A 14,026-nucleotide genomic window follows, 5' to 3' on the forward strand; every position below is an offset into this window, starting at 1 on the left:
GTTCAGGTTGGTTCCGATATAGCTCATGTAGTCCCAGAAGTGTCACGGTGGTATCGTAAGGTAACGTTGTACTCTCTTTTCTCATGATAGGGCATATTCGGTTAAAAAGATATTTTAAATCATAGGAATATAAAAAGTGAACGACACACGCTCTAATTCTACCTAGCATCTTCCAAGGTTTGAAATCGTGTAAAAATCATGTACCTCCTCTGTCCAACAAAAGATGTCTCAAGTTTGTCAAAATTTGGATTTACCTAAACATGGCTTAATGAATAGATTCATTCAAATTAGTAAAGTTGAGACATCTTAGTCAAAGTTGAGACATTTTTTTGTTGGACGGAGGAATGCAAACGGAAGAAGCCCGATGCGTAAAGTCTTGTTCCAAATCTATATTTTCCAAAATTGTAAGGGTCTCGGGTTCTAATCTGGGGTAACCTGCATTAAGAGCTTTTGACCGTAACGTTGATTTCCATGAGATATACTTGCTCGAGAAGACAGTGGAGCCGGTAGCCCGGCCCGGCTGCACAGCAAAAAAAAAAACCGTAGAGGAAGCCCGTCATCCCGATACGCTCCCTGGATCGCTTCGACGTAAAAGGATCCTCCTCCCGTCCCTCGTTCCTCCCCGCGTCTTCTTCTCAGATCCCGATCTTCCTCTCGCGCGTTCTCGCCGTCGCCTCCCATGTCGAGGCCGCCGCCGCCGTTCGCCCCACAAAACCCTACCCCCGGCCCCAATCCCGCCGGCCCTGCCTCCTCTCTCCCGGCTTCCTTCTCCAACCTTCAGATCTCCCGCGCACCCCCACCCTTCGCCTCGGGCGGGCCGCCGCCGGGGAACGGCCCCGCGCCCTCGTCGATCCGAGGTCCGCAGGCGCCGCCACCGGGCGCGCGCCCGTTCCCTGGCAGCCCACCGCCTCCGTCGCAGCCGGCCCCGCCCTTAGCCCGGCCCGCGGCGTCGGTCCAGCAGTCTCCTCCCTTTGGCGGTCCACCTGCCGCGCAGCCGCAGCAGATGCCTCCCTTCAATGGTTCGCCGTTCGGGCCGCCGGCACAGGTGCAGCGAGCGCCGTTTGGAGGCCCGCCGGGAGCATCCCAGCCTCCCCCGTTCAGTGGACCACCTGCGGCTTTGTCGCAGCATCCCCCTTTCGGCGGCTCTCCTGCAGCACCAACTCAACCGGGTCCGTTGGGTGGACCCCCGTATTCAGCAGCTCAGCCACCGCCTTTTGGCGGGCTGCCTGGGGCAATGGCTCAACGGCCGTTCTCTGGTGGGTCGATGCCGCCGTTTGGGGGTCAGCAGCCTCCGTCGCAGCAAGGGCCTTATGGTGGGCCGCCGCAGTTTGGGGGACAGAGACCAGGATCGCAGCCTCCACCATTTGGTGCTCAGGTTGCACCTCCATCTCAGCCACCACCATTCATGGGGCCTCCAGGGCTTAATGCACCAGCATTTGGGCCTCCAGGGTGGCAGGGGCAGGCACGACCAGTAAGTATTCCTTCCTATTAAGTTTAAAAAGCGTTTGGAGAGGAAGATATTTTGGTGGGCAAATTTGGACCAGGGCTTTGAGCAACTGTCACACCTTAACTCTTAGTAGCACCTGGGGAAATGAGCTTTACTAGGATAGTGTCATAGTGAAGACACTTCTCTGTTATCTATGATCAATCAGATGCAGAACTGTGGTTCTAGAGGTTTATATAGAAGACCACTGCTCTTGTGCGTATAATTTGACATGCTTGAGTGAAAGATTCATTTTTTTAATCTTTGAGCAAGCTTGAATTCATCCAGGTAATATTGCATTTTAGTGATTCGACCAAGGTGACATGTTCTAAGGAAGTTAAGAGTAGTTTGTCTTCGTAAAAAATGTCTTTTTGAAAGTACTGCTTCAGCATGAATTAAGGACCATTGAACTATACATGTGTATGAATGTTCTAGATTACTTTAGTGAAGAATTGATCAAGATTGAATGTAAAAGTAAGGATTTTTACTTGTGTTTCGATATATCGTGAGGTACCTAATGACTAATTCACGTAGGTGGTTTATGATTACAATTTTCATGATTTTTTCCCATTAGCTTTTTTGGAATGAGATACCTTTGACCTTATTACATAAATAAGTTTGTATGATGCACAGAGCTTGATTTGTGCCCTTGAGGTGTTCCTTTTGTCAAGATTAATCTTCACTATTTTGAATATAATTATATTTCTGTTGGATTTCTTTTGTGGGTTGGACGTCTGGAAGTTTCCTTCTCATATTGTTAGAACTTGGAGTTTATGGCCTTAAGGTGATCTTATTCTACTTTTAGGGAATTGTGCCTGGTGGTATGCAGCCACCCATGAGAATGCCTGGCATGCCTGGTAACATGCTGCCTAGTGCACTAGGCCAAGGGATGCCATCCACACCTACCATGCCGTACTCTCCCCATGCTGGAGCCCAGGTCTCTACCCCGTCCAAAATTGATCCTAATCAAATTCCGCGTCCTATTACTGAGACATCAGTCACCATTTTTGAGACCCGGCAAGGTGGCCAAGCAGCTGTTCCACCGGTATGTGTTTAGATCTATAACTAGCTAATTCTGTGTCTACTATGCGAACACTAGCTCCAGATGGTTCTCATTAACGATACTGTTCTGTTATTATCTAAGTGCGTCATTGCTGATTGTAGGCTGCATCAAGTGAATTTATTGTGAAGGACACTGGCAACTGCAGTCCTCGTTTGATGAGGTGCACCATGAATCAGGTTCGAGATTTGCTCAATATTCTGTCCTATTCTTTTGCCAGCATAATTTTCCTTTCTAAAATGCCCCTTTTTCTCTATGCTGTCAGATACCATGTACTGGTGATCTCTTGACAACATCAGGAATGCCATTGGCTTTGATGGTGCAACCTTTTGCTCTTCCTCATCCCTCTGAGGAGCCTATCCAGGTACATCTCAGTTTTTGCACATAAAATAACATGCCAACCCAAAGAGAAATCAATCTGCATGGGGATGGTTACACTGATCTATGCCATTATTCCACAAAAAAGAGGAATATTTCCTGGGTTTGGAATTATGATGTCATTTGTGTGAAAACTCATGTGCTCTCTGCCATCATATGTAACTGTTAATTTTTACTCACGACTGTCTAATTGTGTAGTAGGTAACTGTTGGGCTAATGCATTCCTTAGTCCTAAATGGCTGCCATGCCCTTGCTCATGCGCTGATTATTTAGTCATTCAGCCATTCTACATATTGGTACATTTACCAAAAAGTCAGCAGTTAAGAACAAGCAGGGATTTTTTTTTTGTGATCTGCCCATTTCATTGACTGTATGCACTCCCTATGTGCTTGATTCTAGGATTCTACTTCTGCCCTTATAGCATGGGGACATTATATCACTCTCAAGTCTGAGTGCATATATTTTGAACATAATTAATGTCCATTACTATAAATATTGAGTTCATAGTGATGGTGGCTTCACTGCCTGCCTCCCCATTCCACTGCCACTTAAATTGAAGCACTGAAAGGCGAGCACTTACGTCAACTGCCCATTCACTCCTTGCTCGTTTGGTGATCTCGGTCCTTCTCCCTTGATTCTTCCCCGCTCACATCATAAAATCTTTGATTTTGAATCCTATCACAGTAGATGTTTTTTATGAGGAAGGGTAGCTTCCTTCTAGTGACCGACGTTAAGGCACTCTCTGAACTTTGTTGTCTAATCACCTAACCATTTTTTATTCCTCCCTCAGTCTGAACTTGCCTTGTTCCCCTCCATCCTCTCCTCTCCTCTCCTCTCGAAACAATAACTCTAGTTTTATCCGCTTTGGTCTTCCATCCCACTTCTTCCATGGTGGAACTTTGCCAAGATTAGAAAAAATGAACCGGACCTGCAGTTTGATTGGAAGAAACCGGCACCAGGTTCCTTCTTTTTCGTGCAAAGATCTAAACTGCTCCAGAATGGCAAAACTGCAAGCGAACAGGTCAGTTTTGCGCAAATCAAGGACCAGTTGAACTGAATTTCCATGCAAAAAAGGCTCAGATACTTTGCAGGGTCGGTCCTCTGAAGGCCGTCGCGGTATCTCCCAACTCAAACTGGATAAGCTCAGTCTCCCACCATCCAAGTCGATCCCAGCTGGGTGACAACTTTGACGACCTAAATTTTTAGGCACTCACTTATTTTGGGGAGGGAGGCGAACCAACATGATCCCGTCCCCACCTGCCAATTAAGACAATGATTTTTCAAGCACTCATAAGAAAATGTTGTAGCGATCACGGAAACACTGTATATAGCGATCTTTTATGTAGCTGTTGTTTTGATTCCTTTCATTCAGTAGGTGCTTGCTCAACCGGCCCTGAAGCACCTAATGATAAATCTGTTTTGATTAATAATTTTATTCTTGCTTAGTTGCTTGCTGTGAACTTGACACTTCTTTCTTAAGTGCCTAATGACCCCTTTAATTTTGCAAGTGCCTGCTCAGACGGCTCCGACGTACCTAATGATAAATCTTTTTTGTCTAATAATTTTATCTTTGATTGTTTTGAACTTGACACTTCTTTCTTATTTTAGCTTGTGGACTTTGGAGAGATGGGCCCTGTTAGGTGTTCTCGCTGCAAAGCATACATAAATCCTTTTATGAGATTTGTTGACCAAGGGAAATTTTTCATCTGCAACTTATGTGGTAAGGGACCAAGATGCAGGATCTTAGCTGTTGCGCTTTAAGATGCTTGTTTATGTGTATTTTGGCTTCTCTATTTTTTGAGCCGCCACTGGAAATAGTTTCATCTTTTGCTAGTAACCTTGTTCGTATTTATATTTTCTACCATTTGAAAGGCTGGTGCTACCTATTTCTCTTCAGTTAGTTGATAGTACTGTTTGACTTTAAGCGTTCGTGTAATGCTTGTATGAACCTTCTGTAACCATCCATCAAATTGTATCACCAGTTGTAAAAAAGCTAAACTTTTGTTGCAATTGATAATTATCTTTTAGTTATCTTCATTGTAATTGGTGCTAATTTTATCCTGTAGTTCACACCGCATAATTCCCATATTAGTTCTATGTGTTGTATTTCATTAGTTTTTATTTGTCAAGATTGAAATCTTTCAAACACTGCCTCCATCTCTTCTTGATCTGCTCTACCTGTCTCCTCGATGGCACACATTAGTGCCCGTTTGGGGAATTTAATAATCAGCGACAAGTAGCGATTATGTAGGGGTTTGCCAGTTTTGTATCATTCCTTACATCTTCTGGTGGATGGTTTATTTAGTTGATGCATTATATATTGCAGAAAACTTGCATTGCTGTGCAAGATAGGTAGCATTGTTAAACTATTCAGTGAAAGTGACTTCCCATTTAACAAGGTACACTTATTCTGCAGGATTTAGCAATGATACTCCAAGGGAGTACTTGTGCAACTTAGGGCCTGATGGTAGGCGACGTGATGCTGATGAGAGGCCTGAGTTATGTAGAGGAACAGTCGAATTCGTTGCCAGCAAGGAATTTCTGGTCAGCCCTTTGCCTGGTTTAGCGTTCTTGTAGCTTTTTCTTGGCAAGATTAATCAAGCATAACTGCATAACTCAGTACTTGTAATTACTAGCTAAATGTCCGTGCTCTGCTACGAAATTAAGAATTTGTGTTATGCATGAGTTGTTTAAATATGTGTCGCTCATATTTTTAAAATTTCTGATAAATAAGAATTATGTTAAAATATTATTTTTGAAAAATAAAATTACTCTTGAAAGTCATGAAAACAAATCAAGCATAGTCAAAAGATCGTGATACGTATAGAACGATTGGCTATTAGATGATTACATAGCCTTTAAGAGGTAGTCTCGTTGGAGTGAACTCGCGACCACCAACTCAGATCTTTATAAGTGTAAAGAAAACTTGTGGCTTTGTTTATATGAATGGGTTAGTTTCATTACACAAGTCAGCATATAAGCACGATAACTTGTGTATATATTGCACCATATCTGCAGAATTGTCATAGTCTAGTTTCAAATAATCCACTCCTTAGTTTTCGCCTATTGATATCATAAGAATGATAATGACTTCATTGACTTCAGGTTCGGGAACCAATGCCTGCTGTGTATTTCTTCCTTATTGATGTCTCCATGAATGCTGTACATACTGGCGCAACTGCTGCGGCTTGCAGTGCAATATCCCAGGCTCTTTCGGACCTTCCTGTAAGCATACCTGCTATTTTCTATACATAGGCCACATAGACATCACATGAGCTTAATGCACTGAGTTCTGCTTAAATTCTATAATAACGAGTTGATACTGCTTTATGATTTAGCGCAGCCATTCTACCTTTTCACCTTGAAATTGATTCGTCATATGGAACATTTCATCCTTGCTGAACTGAATTCCGCAGTAAAGCAGATTTTGTGGTTAATCGTGTGAATCAATTACCTTATTGATGATTATGGCTATATCAGTGCCAAACTTGAGAAAACCAGACAGTCATGTAGATCTGATCAGAATCGCAGGAAATGCCTTGTTAAGGGATTCATCATTACTGCCAAGATTGGCACTTGAGGATGTGCTACTCGTTATCTCGCTGACATGTGAACCCTGGGACAATGCAGTAGCAAATCTACAAGTGCACCTCCTTGCAGTTGCAAATCCTCAATGTCCCTTCTTGTTTCTTGAACGCTGTTCTAGACATCATTTCTGGCACAATCATGCAATCTTGGAAAAGTTCGATGCTAAACTTCAGGCATTAATTGTGAAAGTAACCCATACCATAGTTGTCAATTCAATCCTGGAGATCATTCTGGTTTGCTCATTCCGTTGTACCTTTCCGGTTTCATCAATATAATATTATTTGTAGATAGATGCTTACGAGCAACAGATCACGTGTTAACCTACTTACCATGCTGTACAAGTCACCAGCCTAGAGAACAACAGCAACAGGGATAAGCTTAAGCTTTGAACTCTTGGCTGTACCCATGTCCTAAGCTTCAGCAGACTAGCATCAACCTCAACACCGCACTACACAAACACGTAAGAGCGAGCCTGGCAAGCAACTGACGCTGCCACTACAGTACTACAGAAACCTATTCACGCTCCACGAACAGAGAGGAAGAGCAAGGTGCCGCTAGCTGCAACCTTGCAGCCGCCAAGGTCGTCCTCTTAGGAATGTCGTTGTGAGAAAGATGGATGGCGCCATGCTCGCTTTCATTGAGGTTCCCTCTTCTCTTGAGGTTACTCCTTGATTTGTTGCTTCCTTCCTGCATTTCTTCCAAGATGTAAGCATTTTTTTCGTTTGATTTGTTTCTTCGTCTGGATGGAAGGTGATACTATTTTTATTTTGACCGGAATCAATAGTATGTTCAATTCCACCCAAGACGGCCTCTAGTCTGCGCTGGTTTTAGTGATGGAATAGGTCACCCTGTCCTTTTCGGCCGTTACAGGAACATAATTGATAAGTGTGGTTTATGTAGCTGTCCCATAAAGATTTAAAATCGGACTGTATGCAGCATAATTAATGTTAGCTGAATAGTTGTGTTGATAAACTTGGTTTGGTTGTTCTTGGTTAATTTCCTTTACTGAACTGTGCAGAAGAAATATAACAGACTGGACCACTGGGAATTGCCCTGACAATTGTTTTCTCTTTTCTAGGAAGGTCCTCGAACAATGGTTGGAATTGCGACATTTGATTCTACTATTCACTTCTATAGTCTGAAACGTTCTCAGCAACAGGTATGTTCTGGAAAGGATTGCTAGCAATGTCAAGCATTTGATGCATTATCCCCATTGGTAAGTTAGTACTGTAGTTGGTAAAAACTTGGAAAGTACTGTCACATTGTTGTAGCAGTTGTTCTTTTTGACCTGGCAAAGGGTGAAGCCAATTGCATATAATCTGCAATTGATGTAAATGTTCCCATCTTGCATATAAAGTGTTTTCAGCATCGTGTCTTCTATAATATTTCCTAACACAATATTTGGGTATTGAACCTCTTCAAATATGGCCCATTTGTAGGAGATGCAACTAGTGTCTACTGATGATAGCTAGGGTCAATCATGCAAGTATTCAGATGTCAGATTAAATGTTAACAATTCCAAAAGGAATTCTCAATGCAGTATCAGTTTACTCGACCTCTGTATAAAATTGCAAGCTCAGCTTTAATCAGTGGCAAAAGAAACCAAAGAAGCTAACAGATTCAGAAGTTAGTTTATTTAATTTGACCAGAGTGGATGATACTAAAGTACTCAATCCTGTTTGATTGCAACTATTGTTGCTGCTTCCGAAAGCAACTTGAGCTTACAAAAGGAAATTATTTTGGTACTATTGCTTGAGCGCTGACAGCTTGCTGGTGCCTTGTCAAAGTTTTGAAATGGGATATTCTACCTTTTTGTTGTTTGCAGCCTTTGATGCTTATTGTTCCTGACATCCAAGATGTGTATACTCCACTGCAGACGGACTTAATTCTCCCACTTTCTGAGGTCTGTATTAACACAAATGCCAGATTGATTCTGGTTATTAGCTTACCAGTTCTTCAAAATTCTGATAGAAGTTTCAACAGAATTAAAAATTCTCTCTATACATGAAAAATCTCTGAAACCTTCTTTTTTGAGGATTTAGTGTCGTGAGAGTTTGGAGCAACTACTGGAGAGCATCCCGAACATGTTCGAAAACAATAGGGTTGCTGATTCTGCATTTGGGGCAGCCATGAAGGTACTACTTTTCGTATTAATTTTGCTTTTTCTTGTATTCCCTTATCCTACAACATATGAATGAGTGATTAGGTGCTTTTCTAATGTCTGCATTATGTCAATTGCAATAACTGCATTTTGAATTCTTAACCTACAGTAACTTGTTAATGTGGAGTGAACCATGCCACAAATGTTTATATATTTCCATCTTTGTGCTTACGTTTTTTTTCTTTCTAATTTTTATGTTTCATGCAGGCAGGTTTCCTAGCTATGAAGTCCACTGGTGGAAAGTTACTTGTGTTTCAGTCAGGTATATTTATAGTGGTATAGTGCCAAGTTTGTTTACCCCTTCTCTACTACTCCCTCCATTCTAAAATATAAGGTTGTTTTTTGTTTACCACGGGGATTAAGAAAGTCATGAGACCAAGAGATTGCTAGAGGGAAGTGACCATGCTATCCATGAGAATAGGGACTAGTGTCGGTGTTCAGTCATAAACATTGAAGAGAGAGGGAAGCTAAATAAATGTTAAAAAGGGAAATGTATCAAATTCGTATACAATTATATCATTAGACAAGATCAAAAGTATATATGCCTTTTATTTTTAAAGGATGGAGTACACTTTTGCATATCGCTTTGCTGGCTTGGTCATTTTTCTGTTGTATACTATCTGAAATGCATTCCATAATCTGGGGAACTGCTTCTAACTGCTTGAACGATCATAGAAATGAAACCGACTTTAAGCATGCCACAATAAATTAATGAAGTTATTTTAGTGCTGTAGAAAAATAAATATCCCAGTATCCCTGTCTCGCGAGAAAGAAAAAAGTTTCATTAATAGTACATTGCTGGCACTTGCAGTGCTACCATCAGTTGGGACTGGGTCATTATCTGCAAGGGAAGCTGAAGGTAGATCAAATATTTCCACTGGAGATAAGGTACGATTTACTTTTCGTGAGTTATTTTTTCATACCTACGAGTAACACAAATCTGCATTTCCATTCCATTTTCAAGGGTATCACATATTTTCCTTTTATTGTGTTTTTTCTTTAATTGATTGATTATAATATTTTGTGTGATTTCCAGGAAGCACATAAGCTTCTACAGCCTGTTGATAAGACACTCAAGACAATGGCACTAGAATTTGCCGAGTATCAAGTGAGCAACATTTGTTCTGCCTATTTGAGTTTTGAATTCCTTTTAGTATTTAATTCTTTTTAGTAACATCAATACTTTTTATGTATAATTTTCAGGTCTGTGTAGATGTGTTCATTACCACACAGTCATACGTGGATATTGCTTCGATATCAGTTGTTCCCAGTACGACTGGTGGCCGGGTATGCCGCCCTTCAATAGTTTGGTTAGATAGCTAAAAGAGCGTTGAACATTTTATATGTGTAACATGCTAGGAGCTTAAACTAGTTTCACAGTAGATTTTTGCTTGATAAAAGTTATTCTGTCAAATCCTGGCTGTTGTGCAGGCATAACTACTCATTATTGAATTGTTATCAGCTTTTTATTGTGTTGGGTGAAGGCATTGCTCACAGCTCATTTATACTCCCTCTGATCCTAAATTCTTGACTGAAATTTGCTCAAATATGGATGTATCTATTCTTAAAATGCGTCTAGATACATTTAATATTTCGACGACAATTTAGGATCGGAGGGAGTATCTATTTTCTGCCTTAGGGCCTTGCATTCATGCATGTGACCTGGTGCAGCAGATCTGTCGTTATTTCAGTTTACAGTATCAGTTTAGAATTGCACGTAAGATTTTTGTTCTTTGCTAATGTCAGCTGTAATATGCTGAAAGATTGGGAGCACATACAATTTGCCTATACACTCTGGCATTTAGTTAAATTTTTTGTTCTAGGCGCATAATACATATATTTCTAAACATTGAGGTAGCTGCTTTTGTTTAGTTTTATCTGGAGCTTCCAGTCCCATCTCTATAGCTGACTTGTAATATTTCTGTTCTTTTTGTTCTGCTGGTTGATCTGAATATCTTCCCTTAATCATGCAGGTTTACTGTTATTTTCCATTTTCTGCTCTTTCTGATCCAGCCAAACTCTTCAACGACCTCAGATGGAATATCAGTAGACCCCAGGGATTTGAGGCTGTCATGCGTGTTAGGTGCAGCCAGGTGAGCATATGTGTGAGGCTGTCATGCGTGAGGTTGTCACACCAATTTTCTGTAGTATCGTAAAATTTGTTTCTTTTTCAATGTTTACAAGGGGCTTCAAGTTCAAGACTATTCTGGCAACTTCTGCAAGCGTGTTCCTACTGATATTGATCTGCCTGCGGTTAGTAATTAAGATTTCTCCAATATAATTGCTCTTTGCATATTTCTATTGTGAACGCATTTGCTGCTTGTGTAATGAACATGTTGGCCAGACTTATGTCATCCATTTCTAAAGTTGCTGCAATTAAATGAATACAAGATATAGAAGCAAGCTTAGAAGGTGAACAAAATCATAGTACTATGTTTAGATAAAATTGCAAAAATACACAGTAGGGCCTGAGAATAACACTAGTTTTTAATGTTTGTTACTGCATCCATATGCTGTTCACTTCGTTACTGTTTCTTTGTTGGTTGTAGCAGAACCTAATCTCTGAAATTTCTGCTTCTTGTGCTGCAGATTGACTCTGACAAAACCATAATGGTTACATTTAAACATGATGACAAATTTCAGGAGAATTCAGAATGTGCTTTCCAGGTAATCTAGTAGACTGGAAATGAGTTATCATTATCCTCTTAGAATTATCCTAGGGCTGCAACATTAAGTACGGAGTATTTGAGAACCCAGTTCTAGAAACAGTTTCAATGTGTAGTTGTATTATCAGTAAATCATATACAACATTGCTGACATGTGATTTTTGCTGCATGTTAAGTGCGCACTTCTTTACACCACAGTATACGGGCAAAGAAGGATACGGGTTATTAACATCTCGCTTACATGCACAAGTATGCTTAGCAACCTTTTCCGATATGCTGATCTGGAAACACAGTTTACATACCTTGTTAAGCAAGGTAAACCAGCTGCTCAATAAACCTCTCTGTTGACCAAAATATATCAAGTGAACCGGTTATTTAAATTATTAGTACCATACAAAATGTTTTGATAGACTGATTTACTTTTTGATACCTAGCTGCAAGTGGCATTCCATCAAGTCCTCTATCCCAAGTCAGGGACCAAGTAACAAGTACATGTATCAATATACTCCAGTCCTACCGAAAGTATTGTGCATCTGTAAGTTCTTCGGGGCAGCTAATTCTTCCGGAGGCTCTAAAACTCTTGCCTTTGTATACTCTGGGTATGATTTCTTCCATCTAGTTTGCTACTATTTAGTTTTGGCAGTGCACTGGTGACCGATTCGTATCTATGACCTCACTAACTGTTTTTATTTGATTTCTCAGCCTTGATTAAAAGCATAGGACTGCGGAATGATGGGAGAGTAGATGATCGGTCCTACTGGGTCTCTATTGTCTCTTCAATTTCTGTGTTATTAGCTGTTCCATTGGTGTTCCCTAGGATGATTTCCCTCCATGATCTTACATCAAGGGTATGTGCAGTAAAATATTTCTATTGTTTCACGTCAAGTCATAGGAATTGGTACTGATTTCGGAGCCATGTGCAACTTTTGTGCAGGATGATGAAGACACCCTTATTCCTAATCCCCTTACTCTCAATAGTGAGAATATACATGATGATGGAATTTATTTATTGGAAAATGGAGAAGATGGATTTATTTATGTTGGAAATGCGGTGAACCCTGTCACCCTCGAGCAAATATTTGGTGTGTCTTCTTTGGCAGGAGTACCAACTCAGGTCAGTCTTGTACCCCTAATCTGTCTTCTGTTTACCTGATGTTTTTTTAATGTAATCCACATTTTCATGCAAATGTGTTTCACAACTAATAACTCCTTTCAGTTGGCATTGGAGCAATTTGATAATGAACTCTCGAAGAAAGTAAACGAAGTTTTGAATGAAATAAGGCGGCAGAGATGCTCTTACTTGAGGTACTATCCGTGATTTCTCAACTATGATGTAAGCATTCACTACTTGACTCCATCACCATACTTTTGTTTTGTGCAGATTGAGACTATGCCAAAAGGGCGACCAATCTGGTTAGTCTTCCGACTGTATTTTCCTTCTGTTACTTCATCTTAATATTATTCCTAAAAATGCTTGTTTTCTGTATCTGCAGGAGATTTCTTCCGTTCATTATTGGTCGAGGACAAGGCACCCGGTGGCCTTTCCTACGTGGAGTTCCTTGTACATGTTCACAGGCAAATCCAGAGCAAGATGACCTGATCGATGCGACCCGCCTGATTGTTGTAATATTTTGGTTGGTAGGAATCAAGAAGCTGATTTCTACATGAGGATACATCAAAAGGAATGAGTTAGTTTCTCTCTGAAGCACAACCTCATTGGCGCGGAGAGAGTTGTCGCAGATTTGCTCGGATTCTGCTGTCTTTTCCTTTACAGGATCGGTTTTGGTGTAGGCGATATATGTTTGTGTACAGAGATGAGTCTGGTGAGGGTAATATTGATATCTTAGATTGTGGAACTATTTATATTCTCTATGTGAACAGCGGCTGTATTATGTTAAAAAAGGAAAGCTTATATAGAAGTTCAGCACTATGTCTTCTCCTGATGGATGTTTAAATATGTCACACAGGGAAGCTTATATAGAAGTTCAGCACAATCATGCACATCAACATGAGCATGTAACAATTTATCTTGGTCTGGACAAGCCTGGAACTATCGTAGCTGTGAGCGTTCTAGGCCATCTCAGATAGTCTTCCTCAGCATCTCTGTTCGGCGATCTCCTGTGAGATTGTTGCTCTCTGCCACCTACGAATATGCCATAGAGTACTGAAGTTTGGCAGGCGCACCTGAGTACCTCACTGAATTGCCCAGGTCTCGCCTATGCCGTGCGTTCTGGGCAAGCGAGCCCTACCTTGCGCTTATCCCTGTGAGGATGTGCCTCCTTGTGAGCCCTACCTTGTGCATATCAAGCACATCCTTGTCTGGCTTGTCTGGCTCCTTGACATGTATTTATTCCTCGTAAATTCTTTCGAAACTCCATCCTCATGATAAGCTTAGATCCATTTGTTCAGCAAGCATCTATATGAGTATCCAAACCAGTCCACCTTGCTCTTTGGGACTGCACATAATGCCCTATTTCAGCTATCTATATATATTAGTGCCCATGACCGTCGCTTTGCAAGAAAATCCTAGTCGCTCAAACTGAAATCAGCCACTCAGGGTCTTGCTAATGTCAACACTGAAACATAAATCACGTACCATGAAAGTTGAACGCTGCAAAACTTCTGGTGTTATGGAGCAGAGCAAATTCACAATGGCACGAGCTGATATCAAATCATATGATATTCGTGGG

General features: G+C 41.1%; 1 protein-coding gene across 1 annotated transcript; it reads left to right on the top strand.

Moving 5' to 3' along the window:
- Positions 1 to 578: 578 nt before the first annotated feature.
- LOC100824425 (protein transport protein Sec24-like CEF) lies at positions 579 to 13,337 on the top strand. Its single transcript, XM_010238985.3, has 24 exons — positions 579 to 1,471; positions 2,289 to 2,528; positions 2,648 to 2,722; positions 2,809 to 2,907; positions 4,530 to 4,641; positions 5,338 to 5,465; positions 6,027 to 6,146; positions 7,588 to 7,668; positions 8,335 to 8,412; positions 8,552 to 8,644; positions 8,878 to 8,932; positions 9,482 to 9,558; positions 9,707 to 9,778; positions 9,874 to 9,957; positions 10,644 to 10,763; positions 10,855 to 10,923; positions 11,260 to 11,337; positions 11,513 to 11,651; positions 11,771 to 11,935; positions 12,039 to 12,184; positions 12,271 to 12,450; positions 12,553 to 12,641; positions 12,718 to 12,749; positions 12,830 to 13,337. The coding sequence occupies exons 1-24, from the start codon at positions 680 to 682 to the stop codon at positions 12,934 to 12,936; spliced, it is 3,231 nt and encodes a 1,076-aa protein (XP_010237287.1). The 5' UTR covers positions 579 to 679; the 3' UTR covers positions 12,937 to 13,337.
- The last annotated feature ends 689 nt before the right edge of the window (positions 13,338 to 14,026 follow it).

Source organism: Brachypodium distachyon, chromosome 4 (genome assembly GCF_000005505.3).
Source record: "Brachypodium distachyon strain Bd21 chromosome 4, Brachypodium_distachyon_v3.0, whole genome shotgun sequence".
NCBI classification, from domain to species: Eukaryota; Viridiplantae; Streptophyta; class Magnoliopsida; order Poales; family Poaceae; genus Brachypodium; species Brachypodium distachyon.

Coding starts and splice junctions, on each gene's coding strand:
- LOC100824425 (XM_010238985.3), top strand. CDS start 680: ATGTCGAGGCCGCCGCCGCCGTTCGCCCCACAAAACCCTACCCCCGGC. Junction 10,764..10,854: donor TGCGTGTTAGGTGCAGCCAG/GTGAGCATATGT, acceptor AATGTTTACAAG/GGGCTTCAAGTTCAAGACTA. Junction 12,185..12,270: donor TCCATGATCTTACATCAAGG/GTATGTGCAGTA, acceptor ACTTTTGTGCAG/GATGATGAAGACACCCTTAT.